This window comes from Chaetodon auriga, chromosome 16 (assembly GCF_051107435.1).
Source record: "Chaetodon auriga isolate fChaAug3 chromosome 16, fChaAug3.hap1, whole genome shotgun sequence".
Classification (NCBI taxonomy): Eukaryota; Metazoa; Chordata; class Actinopteri; order Chaetodontiformes; family Chaetodontidae; genus Chaetodon; species Chaetodon auriga.
The window spans coordinates 16259154-16274443 of record NC_135089.1 but is presented as its reverse complement, the minus strand read 5'-3'; the positions used below and the strand labels follow the sequence as shown (position 1 = coordinate 16274443).

Genomic DNA, 15290 nt, shown 5'->3' with positions numbered 1-15290 from the left:
TGTATGTAATAAGCTAGTCTAGTCTACTCTCTGCAACTAGGTTCGCATTTTTACTTAGAGTCATTAATACTTCTCATTCTGTGGTAGAGTTCAGATCATGTGGCATTAACAGAATTCAGAGGAACAGACAAGCCCACAGCACTTGGCCCAGCCTCAGGAATATCTGCATAAATGATTCACGACAGAGGAAATATTGCTCAGAGTGGCTGGTGTGAGGCTTTGTGGGCTAATGTCGCTTCTTTGTGCGCAGATTATCGCCCATTCTTCAGGCAGGGGGCGGGAGAGAGATACTGCTGAGCGGACCAGCAGCAGACTCTTGGAAATCTGCTCTTCCCCTCACCACCGCCACCAGCGCTGCGTAATCAGGCAGGTCCAGGGCTGAGGCGCACCGAGCCAAACAGAGCTTTGCTTATTGATAAGACTCCTTGGAAGGAGAGGACCGCAAGCTACCGTGCGACGTTATTCAGACGTTCAGCCTGTGAGCTGCGCTTTGGGACGCGACACGGTTAAAGAGAGCCTTCGAAAAGAGAAGTCAGCTGGATTTTTAATTCATTGTCATTGGAATAATTTAACCTGTACTCACTTTCCGTCCTGGATAGTTCTCTCTTCTTGTGAAGTTTTGAAAGTTGTTGCACGGAAATGTCGTTAAATCTTTTCTTAAATTAAATGTATCGCAATCCACTTGCGCTTGTAGCGGAAAACGCGCACTTGTGCGCGAGCTGAACTAAATAGAGAAGACTGAGCATCACGCTGAAGAAGAAGAGTTTGAACTTGGAGGTTTGTCATTTATCCAGCACGGAGGATTTTTTTTTTCTACTTTTCAAGTGGGACTTAAAAGTTAGAAGTGCCCAAGCGAGCACGAACGCTTTCTTTTTCCTCGGATATCTCTGCTGGAGACGCCACAGTGGTCACAGGCGGTCTACGCGCGCGCAGTTCCGCAGGGCGAGCCGCTGTCCCCCCGCGCGCAGTGCTGAGGAGAGAGGGACTCTCGCGCTTCCATAAATGCCCGGTCCGTCGAAGAGGCTCGAGGCTGGGCAGCAAGATGAGCTCGTGGGTACAGCTGCTGCTCGCGTTGCTGGCGGCGTGTCTGCGGTGTGGCGTAGCCGAGGTGAGTGTGCGTCAGTCACACTTTGACAAACTTTTAGAGGTCCTTCACCTTCACTGTAACAGCTAGAAGCATCTAGAAGTTAACGAATATCATAACAATACTTAAAAACCCGAGTAAGTCTTATTGGAAATACCATAAAAGCTTGCTATCATATATAAACGTGCTGTTCTGTTTAAAGATAGCAGCAACTTCTATCACTTCAGCATCATAAAATATGGTAAAATACTGCATGTAATGAATATTTTAGAACTTTGGAGCTCGTGCACCTGCTTCAGTCTAGTCTCATAACAAAATTCATTCTTTCCCTTATTGCTTGAGAGTGGTGAGATCCTTGCAGAACATAACTGTTATTCCTCTCATTAACTGGCGTTATGAATGGATGCCCAGGGGCAGACACATGCAGAGGTCATCCTCTGTGGGTGATGAGCCAGCAAACAGAGGCTGCCATGATAGGCTCTGTTACAGCTGGATGCTCCATGTGGGAGAAGTGATGAATGCATGGATGCGGTTCCAGATGATGAGCGAGGCCATAAATCAGTCAGAGAGCAGCATCACACTGTAACATCATGTTATAGAGGCCACATGTTGTTTATGGTAGATGACCAGGGGAGACCACAGTTGCAGTGACAGTTTTTTTTTTTTTCTAACGTTTACACCCAGTGTGAAATATATCTGCATCAACACAATGTTAATCACATGTCATGCTCAGTGTTGGGTGTCTGAAAGCTGAAATGCAGACAAGAGCAGCTGAAAATTTTGAGCAGCTCAAAAGGGTTTTTTGAGTTAAGGGATATTGCCATGGACTCAGGCTATGCTCTTATTACTCCTGTGTCTGCCTCCAGTTCTCCACTGCTGCTCCATTTCAATACAGTTGAGTCTGAATAAAACTTTATTAAAAACGTGTGAAAATGAACAGGCAGTAGTGAAATATGGGTGCAAGGTTGATGGGCAAAGTCAGGGGTCAAACAGGAAGACCAATCTTTACTCAGGGTGTTGTCTAGGTCAAGTGAGGCTTGACGATAACTGACATTATGCTCATTTTAGAAAAAATATTGGCCTCTCTTGCTAAAACAAAGTCCATATATATAGTTTCTGATGCTCATTGAATCTGATGTAATCCGTATTTCTGCCTCTGTTCAGATTTCTGACCAAGACAATTCTTCTCCACAATGAACTGCCAGTGTCAGTCACTTGTAAAAGTAAATAAAGTCAAAACACACAGTTAACATGGGAAGTGGAGGTTTAAACAAGTCAGCAAAGAGGGCACAGCCCATTTGTGAGTTTGCCTTAGTTCTTTTTTTTCATCTAGTCAGATGGAAGGGGTGGTTTGCTTGCTGGACTGAGCGACTTCTGCACATGTCGGAAACTATTAGCTGGCAGGTAGAGTTAAGATAATAAAAAAGGATTGGAAACAATGCTCACAAACACAAGAATCCTAGCAGGAAGTGAGCTGTTAATGCAATATATAAGATTCGTCTCTTATCATGAACTGGCCTGAAAAGCGGTTTCATTCCTCCTTTAATTCACTAAACCCATAGAATTTAGTGTGTGCATATAGTCTTCCATCACATAAAGGCAGAGTTAGGGTGAAACACAGTTATGATGGATGGCTTTAAACTCCTGTCATCAAGCCCTCGTTTCATCTAATGGCCTCTGCAGCACCACATGTAAAAGAAAACTCACATTTGACAGCCCGAGAGTGTTAGAGGGAGAGGATTTCAAGGGCTTTGAGGTATACAACCAGGAATTCCCCTTGTTTAATTTTAAAGTTACAGTATGGCAGCTGTGAAATGATGGAGCCTGTACACAACGTTCAATCACGTCTTATGAAAAGGACGTTATTGTGAGAGAACGTGTTTGAGACACATCTAATCTTCTGAGTGGGTGATAATTCAAAAACCTGCCAACGTAAGAAGTGCTGCTTATGCTGAGCATATACATTGAATAGACCACCAACGAGACATTTCAATTCAACCAACACAAACTCATCATTATCCTTACTTGCATCAGGCGCCTTTCCAACTCACAGCTAAATTATGACAATGGAATTAATTAACGTCACATTTATTCACACATTCCAGTTTTGCGCACGTGTAGGCATAGTTTCATTGACGACATGTGAAACCTCACACGTGTGCTGCTGCTGCTGCTGCTGCGCCGGCAGCAAACTCGACCCCCTAATTATGTACAATTAGATGTTCCCTCTCCTCCCCTGCCCACTGCAGCCGCTGCCTGTACCTGGCATTCCTCAATGTGTCCAATAGCCCTTCAGGGGATGGGAGCTGGTTTCAGGTGAATAGTGCTGGATTGTGTCAAAAGGGTTTTGTTTTGTTTTTTTTTATTTGGTCTTTGTTAGATGGCAAAAAGTATACAGACAACAATATGAGAGCAGTTTGATTCAGTTTCTGAGAAGAAGAAGTCTTCTGTGTTGCTGTAGAGCAGCAGTCAAAATGAATAGGGCGCTTCCGTACCTGTTATACTTCACAGAGCCTCTTTAAGGCATGGATTACCTTAGGCTTACTCATGTCATCCTTTTATACTCCTGTATACGTACGCGCAGGTCATATGAAATTCCCCCTATTTCAGTATCTTGAATATGTCATTATCATGCCGGAGTTGAACCTTTCTGAATCTGTTTACATCTGTTTTGTTTATCAGAACCAAAGTGTTTATTTAGTATTTCCTGCTGCACAAATCGTCATGACAGCAGGCACCGCCGCGAACAAAGGCGCACATCCTATAATTAACATCAGACACAATTAGCCAAGCGGGCAGATTTGCTCCGTTTGGCGAAGGGAAGAAATCATCGTGATGACTCCTCTGGGGCATCGGCAGCTCTGCGGCAGAGATGTGAGCGTAATCCAGAAGGCATTTCCCTGCTGTATAACTTGACTCTGAAAAGAGAACCAACAATGGGGGAAAGTCAGTTGTACAGTATGGGCAGGATGAGAATACATGTTCATGCATGGCTGGCTGCTTCCTTTGGCTAAAACCTGCTTCCCGTAGGGATTCATTATATTCTCCAGAACCTGAATTGAATCTCACACAAAGACACAAAAATATCAAGGCAGACAACCTTTCACATATTGCGTTTTTCCAAAAACTGATGAATGTTGATTATCAGACAGTGAACATTGTGTTTAATGGTGCACCAGCCAGAGCACATGTGCTGCTTTGAGACCATCTGCACGGGGTCCATCTCACCGTGAGCTGACAGACCACATTCACAGCATTTAAACCAGTGTGAGGAAGTGTCTCGACCCATGTCTGATCTTTGTCCATTTTAACCCGTCTTTTATTCATCTATTATCCCTCTTTTTTTTCAGATCCACCTCCCTTCTCTCCTCCTCTCCATATCACTCCTTCCCCCACTTCCTGACTCCTTCCTGACTCCTTTGACCCCTAAATGTTAGCAGATGAGAAGACACAACGCCAATAGTCATTCACCCTTCTCTTAGTGACCATTGTGTGTCTGCTTTGGTTAATACTCCCACCCCGCCCACCCCCACCCAAGCTGTCTTACCCATTAATGACTCGGGGGGTTAAACCCACAGTCAGTCCATAGAATCACAGAGCAGAGCTGTTGCTTGGTTTTTGGTGTGTCGGCATGGCATCATATCTTTTGTTATTATCAATAAATCCCATAAGAATGAATTTTCCAACAAAGAAGTGTTTCCTGTGGAGCCACAGCCTGATATTGTTCATATCTTCATGCTAATGGCTATTCTTCTCATCATGTGTACTGCTGAACAAAATGTCTAAATGCTTACATTCCTTTTCCCATTGTCATGATCTGAGATGGTGCAGGGTGTCGTATTGTATTTCTTTGGTCACTGATATTGATTTCTATGTACTCATGTGTTTCAGGGGGACCCTCTGCCTGCAGCCCTGGTGGAGCTGGTTAGAAACAGCCCCATCTCCTCCATAGAGGACCTTCAGCTCCTGCTGCTCAGTGACTCCGTAGGTAAAGACCAGACCATTACTGTTCATACATATGGGTGTTATTATGAATCCTAACACAGTTATGCTCTGTTTCTGTTCTTGTTTTAATCATAATAACATCTTAAACTTTCACCTAACAGTTTTTAACTTAATCTAAATCTTCCCTTTTCCATTTCAAATCTTATTCCATTACCTTTGCATCTACTTATAATAACAGTGTTTCACTTAACACTGGTGGCATCCGTAATTTTGTGTATCTGGAGCGCATTTATTGAGTTTCATAAAAAAATATATTTTGGCTGCAAATGCAAAGGCGGGAAGTATGGAATATGTCGGCAACAATCTCATGAGAAACATAACTGCCTGCTTTTCATTGCATGCAGTGTACACATCAAAAAGGCAGCATATAACCAAAGTAGGAAGTAGTTGTACAACCTGTGGACATGTGAAATCTTTTCAAAATAAAGTGCATAATGTTTTGAAATCAAGCACAAAGATTTTCTTAATTCCCAAACAGATGCCAGTGGAGACATACGGTACATGTTGTTTTCACTCAACAGCTCAGTAAATGGACCCCAGTGATGCAGAGACAACAAACTTAATGCAGTCAATATGCTGACTTATGTAAAGATGTTCTTTGTCATTTATAGAATGACGTGCAATTTTAATTGCAGAAAATGGATAAATAAAAGGGGAGTGGGCTTTGCAAAGATGACCTGAAAACTAGCATGACAACAATAAGTAGCTACTTTTCTCGCCTAATTGTGACTTGTAAACATCACCAGTAATAAAACTGACTCAGACAAACACAAACATATACTCACACTGACACACACACACACACACACACACACCAACATACACAAAGTCTGAATTATAATGGTGCAACAATTGCTTAAGCTCACATGTGAGCCCCACACCCTCTTTGTTTCTCCCTCTCCAGTCTGTCTTCCTGTTGATGCTCCCATTTACACGGCTGCATGCAGAGGGCGCTATAAGGCCTTAGAATAAAATATACTCCATAGGCCAAAAACAGACCATTCATAAATCAGCTGCCATGTTTACATAAGTCAAATGCTGCATTTGTTTATTGTTTTGTCTCAGATGAGGAGGACGGGACTTCTGCAGCCAATGGAGGTCATAGACTACCGAGGAGCCTTGGTGAGCCCCCTCCTTCCTTTTATGCCATTTGAAAGACCAGTTTATTGTGTATTGTGAATGGATGCATCACTGCTTTTACTCTCATGTGGCTTTTTTTCAATCTTAAAAAACACAACATAGCTGACAACGAATGCATCCGTTGAATATCTCAGTATTCATCCTCATAAATAGGTTAATAGAGGGTTGTGGTGCTGGCATGGAGGATTCCTGATTTTCCTTGTGAATGTAGAAGTACCTCATCTTCATTAGTGCGCGTGTGTTTGGTCCCACTTCCTGGGAGTTGATTAATGTGACAAGTATGGCTTTAGTGACACGGTAAAATCCTTCCCATTAACCTTTTTCGTGATCACGATAAAGCAGATGTCTGAATTACTAGACACCAATCTACAACAGTGGGTGACTTTGCTGGATTCCCTCTAGCATGAGGAGATACTAATGACCCTACATTAATCGTCATGTAAACTATGCCCCGATATCTTATCTGTGTCCTTGTATGATCAAACAGAACAGTCTAATCGAGCAGTGAGCCTTTGTGAAGCAAAGTGGAGTGAAATTCCCTCATATTTCTGTGTAACAGACCAACACAATGTACTAATCAACAAAGTGAGATTAGAAGAGGTTGCAGCATATCTGCTGATTTGAAATGCATGAGTCTCACATTATAATCCGCCTGGATGTTTCCGCTTCACAGCTGCTAGAGACAGGCTGCTGTGCTAATGCAGGATAGTCGTAGGTGAGCTGCATAATCATAGCCACTGTTGTGTAAAATGGTACAATGGGCTTCAATAATGAGAACTTCTTATGGCACTTCTCCATAATGTTAACAAGCCAGGTGAGTCACTGTGGATGAATGAGCATTGGAAATGAATGTTTGATGAATGAATTAGGCCTCTGCAAAGAGAAGCACAGCAACTAAGATGCTGTATTCTGGAATTTCCCCTCGCGGGACAAATAAAGGAATATTGATCTTGATCTTGAAAACAACAGCAAAGAGATTTTTACGTGTCTGTGCTTAGGAGCAATTGCTTCGTAATCCATCCGTGCTCACACTCAGTCATGTCTCATCCTTCAGATGCCCAGCCAGCTCAGCAGGCTCTGTGTAAAGTTCGTACAGAGGTGGTAGAGATCACCAGGGCAATGTTGGACCGTAGCAACGCTAACTTCCTGTTGTGGCCGCCATGCGTCGAGGTGCAGCGTTGCTCTGGCTGCTGCAACACCAAGAGCCTGCAGTGTGTCCCTGTCGTCACACACACCAGATACTTGCAGGTAAACAACGACACACACACACACACACAGAACACAAATGGCTGAACATTTCCACGTACAGCATCCCAGACAGGCGCCATGTTTGTGTTATTATCCGCTGACTGCCATCGTCTTCTCAACCTCTCCAGGTCATGAAGATTGAGTATGTCAACAAAAGACCCACCTATGCTAAAGCAGTGGTGTCAGTGCTCGATCACGTGGAGTGCCGATGTCAGCCCGCTCCACGTCCACCTGCGCCCAAGAAAAAGTCATCTCGCAGACAGCACAGCCACCAGCATCGAAACCAGACACTCAGCTACGGACATGAACAGGTGCAGGACAAATGCTATGTACTTCACACCTTAAGCATGCAAAAAAAAAAAACAAAACAAAAAACTTATGACACAAAATTATAACATAATTTTAAACTATTTTATAAACTATTTTATGCATCCTAGCTTTGAAATTGCATCCTAGCTTTGAAATTGGTACGTTTTACAATATTAGTTGAATCAGTTTTGTTCAAGCTAAGGTGTGTAATCAATTTTCTTTTGTGGCCTTCATGGTTTTTTAGTAATAGCAATAATTTAGTGGATTGATTTTAAAGTAGATGTTCCGACTTAAATTTAACAGTAGAATTAAACACCTTGAAAAATCTTACTCTAATTTTGTATGGATGTCATACAGATGCCCACAGCATACATGTGACTGGTACACTGGATTCATGCAAATGTTTAGGATTAATATGTTGGAAGAGTGTCTATGGGCTAAACTGAGATTTAGCTGAACTGAATTTTGTTGATTTTTATTGTCAAAGGTCAAGATGCACTCCAAGGATGAACTCCATCAGTGGGATGAGCTGAAGCAGAACCAGAGGGCCCACCTGGAGGATCTCCTGGAGCAGCACTGGAACCCCAGAGGAGACACCTTTACTCAGCCAGGAGAAGGGTACAGCCTGGCTGGGGACGACTCATCTCGCTCTGGAGAGGCTGTTCTTTTTGCTCCACACTGGACACACAACTCCACCGGGCTGCTTGAGACTAAAGACCAAAGTGGGAATCCAGAGAATGCACAGAGGAAGAATGGTCGGATCTCAGATGGCAACAAGACTGTTTCCTCAGTGGATAATGTTGGTGTTGAGGTAAAGAACAAGCTGGTAGAAGGTGGGGACGGGTTGCTGCCCAACAGGACTGAAGGGAAAGATCATGAGGGAAACGGGAACAGGGACGAAGGCACACAAACACTGAGTCCATTATGGCAAGAAGACAAATCCAAATTTTCAAAGAGCCACACGAGTGGTTTCTCTCATCCTGCGACTCACAATCCTCAAGCCAAGCTCAGTCCCACTGAGGCAACCAGTGAGAGAGCCGGGAGCAGGTTCCGACCGACCAAAGAGCCCAATCCAGAGCCTCGAGATCAGGCGAGACGGAGAGACAATGAGACTCCTGAGGAGGTGAGGATATTACAGACTGAGGAGGAAAAACTGGAGCAGGAGAGAAAAGAGCTTCTACTTCTCCACAAGAGACTAGACCAAGAGAAGGAGATACTGAGGCAGCAGCAGATGAAACGAGAAGAGGAGGAAAGGCAGAAAGGAATGGAGATGGACAGTCAGCATCACGTGCATGGTAAACATCATCATCATCATCTGCAAACAGTAACGACACAGAAACCAGGTAATACACATCATTGTTTTTTTTTTTACCTTTGATGCTTCCATTGAATGAAGTGTTGGATTTGTCCCATCTTATTTTAGGATGACCTCACCCTAAAAATAACAACTTAATAATTTACTGTAATTGTGTTAGAGCTCAGATAGATTCCCTCTTAAATGCTGGTGCGTGCCTCTTTGTGTGCAGCAAATAGTGTTTTTACTGCAGTGAAAATGTTTTTGAAAGTCTTCATTCCAGCGAATATGGACTGAACTGAATATTTCATTAGATAAAAATGTGTTATGAATTGTGGAGATGATTAAATCTTTTTACAATAAATTTTGACTTTCAGACTTTACAATGCTCTGGAGGAGCGTTGGAATTTGGACCACAGGAGTCAGAAGCAATCATACACAGCTTAGGGGTTGAAACAGAATGAACAGACAGAAAAATGTTATGAATTCATCTCTTCCAGCTGTCCAGTACAGCCCTACTCTGCCGTCCTGTTGTACATTTTGATCTCAACAGTATTTTCACAGTAACAGAACCGTGACACAGAAAGTCATAGATTTTTGGGGATTCTTTAGTAATATGTAAATCTGATTCTGACAGTGACAACATCTACGACGACCACGCGGCAGCCATCAGCTCCAGCGGGCCCCAGACCCCCAGCCCGTCCGAAGAAGAGGATGAGGAAGAATCGCAAACGGATCAGCAAGGCAGCTATGAGAGCAATGCTAATGTAGAACTAAAATAAACCCAGGTGAGTTCACAAAATGTTAGAATGAATGAATTTATGAACCGAACAGTGAATAAGTGAATGTAATATCTCTATTTACTTAACATTAATGCATTGGATATTTAATTCACTGTGCCACTGTGTGTGAGGTTTAAAGTATGTCCCCTTATGTTTCCCCCTCAGGGACACAAAGTGAACTTGGTGCATTTCGTGGATCCAGAGGTGAAGCAGAGTGACTCCCTTCATATAAGTATTTATTCACTTGTCAGTAACCTGCTCGTCCTGTGAGATCTCCTCCGTAACACTACTAATGACTGTCTGGTGAACCTGTAACTACACCTGTAAGGAGTAAGAGGAGAGTAAGAAGAAGATGGGATATAAATAAAAGGTGGACCTTGACAAGAGAACACTTGCCTCTACAACGACAGTTGCTGGTATGAATTAACGAGGGGCACCCGAAGACTGACAAAATTGTGTGCAAGCACAGTACCTGTGGGGGGACTGAGACTGCATCGCTGTAGAACTGTGGAAAATAGTGCAATTTCAAATCTCTTCTGGAAGCCTTGTTTTGATATCAACAGAGAGAAACTGCACTTATACTTAGAGAAAACTGAGTCTATACCGGGTTTAAATGACAAAGTTTGTAGCTGAGAGACTTGCTTTGTGAAAACCACAATGAGACTGGACTACAAAGTGCATTCGGTGGGAAAATGGACGTAAAAATGGACACGACTCTCTTGTGTCATTGAAGAATCTGTTGTATTGTGTTTGGATAATCTTAGAGACAATCATCGATAGACTTCAGGAACAAGTGACGTGGCTAAAATGAGCAGTATTTTCAAGTGTGATAGAAGTCACACACTGAGAGCTCAGTGTTGGGAAGATAAACCTGTGCAGATTTACCCCACCAGGGCCTGATATCATTTATTAGCTCCACCAAACAGCGATAGCCTCTCTTTAATCATATTTAATTCTATTTAACTCATTGCAAACACTGGAATCATACAGATGTGATCAGAGAACAAAAACAGAAAATGTTGCATTCGTGAGTTTTGTCTTTTTCAAAATCTCATCACAGGTGTGCAGAAAAAGGTGCTATCTGGATACTAGGTGATAGCATTACACTTGTGACCTGACATTGTGCTATGTTTCTTATTTATTTATCTCTACCATTACTGTGGATTAACTTCCTATCGAAACGCTGCAAACGAGGTGACAGATGTGGTTGAGATAAGTAACAGTGCTTCATGACGGCTGTGTGGTTCAAACAGAAAACAGAAAGATCAAAACCTTTTGTGACCTCCCAGGATCATGCAGTGTTTAACTTCTGTGTCCAAAAAGTGTGTGCATGTGTTTGTTTTGTATGCATAAGTGTGTGGTATAGTGTGTGTATGGGCTTGTGCCCGCACCTACACTTCTGTCATGCATCTCAGTACTCATGTAGAGGCATCTCTCTGTTTCTCTCTTTAATGAAGATCTGTCTTTCTTCCACTGATTCATGTTTGGTAGAAACAGTCACATTCCTTTTAAACTCTGGGACGAGGAGAAAGAAACACCTACCTACAACACATTTTTCTTGAAGTGCCCCCACTGTATTTGGTTTTATTAACCTTCACCACATTGTTGTTGACATTGAATTTACAGGAAACTAAAAGAGTCAAAACAAGGAAATCCAAAAATTTTAAAGGACAGCAAAAAGCTTTCAAATGTAGATATTGCTTTCTCTTGTCCTGTGTGTTTCCAGTAGTAACAACATGAAGAAACACACTGGTGAGGCTATCAATCTATAATCAGCCAAACATCTTAAGTTATTGAAAAAAAAGGCTTATATGTTCTTCATGCCAACTTACAACTGTTATTGAATTTGTCTGTTTTATTATAAGAAATGATGAAAAAACAGAAAGTTTGTGATAACTTTGCCACCTAATGCTATTTTCATATGGATATAAGAAGCTAATGTGCTCAAATCTACTTTGTTTTGTGTTTTTTTTTTTTTGTGTTTTTTTTTTTTTTTTTTTTAACAGTTTGCCTTCCATATCCATGAATTAGCCTCCAAAGTTTTGCTATGAAAAGTGTAATATTCAGTTCAGAGAAATAGCCACCGGGCCAGCAATGAATGCAAATGAACCAACTGATTTTAACAAGACTAACAAGACTGTAGCCATGCTGGCAACTTCGAGCTAAACGCTAACATCAGCATGCTCATAATGACAATGCTAACATGCTGCTGCTAATCAGGTATAATGTTTATCATCTTAGTTAGCATGCTATAATGTGCTAATTTGTACTAAACACAAAGTACACCTGAGGCTGATGGGAATGTTATTAGTTTTGTGAGTATTTAGTCGTAAATGAAAGTTGTGGGCAAGTTTGTACCTGATGGTGCCCGATGAAAAAAATAAGGGATCAGCAAAGTTATTACAGGAACGTGAATGTGTCGTACTATTTTCACCATCCAATAGTTGTCAAAACATTCAACTGAAAGTAAAAAATGCCCTCATGGTGGCACTAGAGGAAAGATCTCCAGATTCATCCTCTTGGTACCATAAATGACTGTGACAAAAGTGTGTCTCCAAACAAACCTTGACTTCTAGTGCACAGCTTCACAACAGCCCCGTTTTACCATAAAACACATAAAACAATCCTTCATGCTGCATCCTGGTCATGAAGCTGGTGGTTTTTTAACACTAATATTTTGGAGGACACATTAGAAGTCAGGAGGATAAAACCAGACTTCTGTACGACACCATGAACTCTCTAACTTTCTTACCACCTCATGAACACAGGTGGGTTTATTTAGGCGGTTTGCCGTGTTGTGTCTACACAGTGCATCTGCAGCTCTCCAGAGACAACATCCTGACTCCTCAGATTCACAGGAGTTCAGGACTGCAGGTTTGTTCAATGTGACAAAAACGAGAGAGAGAAGAAAAAGTGGGGGTTGTGTGTAGTGTAGGTGAACTCTGGCACGCACTCTCTTTGTGGTTTGATTTTCACATTTACTCACTTGACTGTTGGCTGCAAAAAAGCCCCGACTCAGCAGGCAGCTGCAAAGTTATGTCTGCTAATTATCAAGTCAAGAACTCATCTGCTCCCCTGTCTAAATGGAATCATACGAGGAATGGCTTTGAAGCATGAAAATGCTAATACCCTCGGGTTTAAACCATCTTTAAAGTTAACAGGGCTAATTTACACTACACATATGCATTTGTAGTTATGGTCTTCACACATTTTGGGCTTAAAGAGCCACAATCTTCATCTTAATTTGTGAAAGAAATCACCAGGATTAAGTCTGCACCGAATGACAATTTTGCAGAAAGCTTTTCTAGCATCCGCGTCTCATCCTTAATCCCCCTTTATGTGACTGCTTCGATTCAGTGTGTATTCATGCATTACCTCCCGCTGCCCTACTGTCAATCTCACACAGACGTTCTACTTCTAAACAGCAGACCATCTCCAAATTCAGCATCGAGGTGGGATGCCTGTTTTTCCGCGGGTGTTCGAACAGCTCCCAACCCCCCACGGACTTCAAACAAGAACAGGGAAGAGGAGTACGTGGAAGCTTGTTGACTGTGACAAACACACACAGGCATGCTCACGCTCATTCAGACACACACAGGGGTCAACCACCATGACAGTGAGGGAGGGTCTCCGAGGGACCAGAAACTGTGACTAAAGACACAAGATGGTTCATAGCTGACTGGTTGACCTTAAAGGATGATGTGGATTGTTGGGTCTCAACAGCACTGTTACCTAACCAGCAAACAACCACTGGAACAATATAATGACCCATCGTGACCAGAACCTGATGAACAGTTTAACAAAGGACAACCCGTTTACGAACCATGACCAAACCTTTATCATTAGCTAGTTACAGTCAAGTCCTGTTACATAATATTAACTGTGTTGTAATTCATTGGTTGTTCCTGGAGTTTATACCCTCTCTGAACTCAAGATGAGCCATCGGAGCCTTTGACTACTCGTGCATTTGTCAGTTATACTAAAACTACTTTCCCCAAGGTTTCATTTCAACCTATAGCTGACCTACCCTCTCTGTTTGCATGTGCACCTGGTTATCTGGTCCCAAAAAATGCAGGATAGGTGAACTGGACCATGTTGGACAGCAAAAGCATTCACTACTGTTTCAAACCACCACAATTAAAGATGGGATAAAAAGCCAGCCATCATAAAGATGAAGTGACGGTGTATGGACTCATCAAGGTATCGCCAAGGGGTTAAGATCAGGCTTTGTTTGAAGTGTGGAGCAGGTATCTCTAGAGAATTATTGCACGCAATGCCCTCCGAAGTGATGGAGACAAGTTTGTGTGTGTGAAATCAGGTGTCGAAACATGTGGAGGACCTCTGGGAATGTGCATCCATGCAGAACAGGAGCAGCTTCAGTGTTACTTAACTGAAAGCCTGTTCATGCTCTGTTCTTTTCTCTCATCTTGGTGTTTGGAGGACAGAGGACCCCATCATTTCTTAAACTCTTGCCCAAATGTACACTTTAAAACGCCAATGAGAAAACTGTAACTTTAAAATTCATGTAAACAAATGTGTACATGAATGCTCAACAAAGATGTGTCCACCTGTGTCTTTCTAACTTAAGATAAATGCTCATCTCTCATCCTGTGCGAGGTCAACAATAAGACATTATAGTAAAAGCAAGAAAAGAAACCAGAGGACCACATTATGCCGCCCCGGCAAAAAGCATCTAATTGTCTTATCTTTGGCATAACTGTCTGTGTTTCGCTCTGGCCTGGATTCCCTGATGTACGGTAGTGAGGAAACAGGAGGCCTTTGAACAGGAGGTTACACAAGCATCCGTGTGGCGCCACGCACTCCCTACACCTTCCAGCTCTTTTATTTTCCTGTTTTTATGTACGACAAAGGACAGGGACACGCTGTACACAGATGACCACATAAGTGCCCTGTCATCAAGCGAATACACACTAAATCTGCTCTTTCCACCGACACCCTTTGTCCTTTAGCTGTTCTTTTCTCTTTACACCGATGAGGGTCAATATGAATCTGTCACTTGTTCAGTCAGTCAGTCAGTCAGTCAGTCGGTCACTCAAAGCTGCGTCTCTCTCCAGGGAACAATAGTCTTCTGACGATGTCTGTGAGGAATGTGTTTTTTGGGGCTTAGCGTCTGAAAAAGCCAGGAAAGCTGAGAAAACACATCCAACGCACCTTCCCCTTGCCTTCCACTACCATGGTCAAGGCCAAACAGATGAGCGTGTTCACGTCTTTGCGGGCATCATGACTCAGTCAGTGTGTGTCAAGCTGCTCTTCAACTTCACCAGACAGGAAGTTGTACCTAACGATGGGCTGAAAACACAGGAAGTCGATATCAGCATGCCTGGAATTCCAGCATTGTGTTTTCTCTACAAAAACAAGTACGGCTTATGCATCGCTGAAGCACAATATGTTTGTGATATTAATGTAT

The 15290-nt window shown here is 42.5% G+C and overlaps 1 protein-coding gene across 1 annotated transcript; it reads left to right on the top strand.

Moving 5' to 3' along the window:
• Positions 1-242: 242 nt before the first annotated feature.
• On the top strand, positions 243-11808 carry pdgfbb (platelet-derived growth factor beta polypeptide b). Its single transcript, XM_076753581.1, has 8 exons — positions 243-1108; positions 4976-5072; positions 6155-6211; positions 7284-7477; positions 7606-7788; positions 8274-9129; positions 9718-9868; positions 10028-11808. The coding sequence occupies exons 1-7, from the start codon at positions 1043-1045 to the stop codon at positions 9849-9851; spliced, it is 1587 nt and encodes a 528-aa protein (XP_076609696.1). The 5' UTR covers positions 243-1042; the 3' UTR covers positions 9852-9868; positions 10028-11808.
• Positions 11809-15290: the final 3482 nt, after the last annotated feature.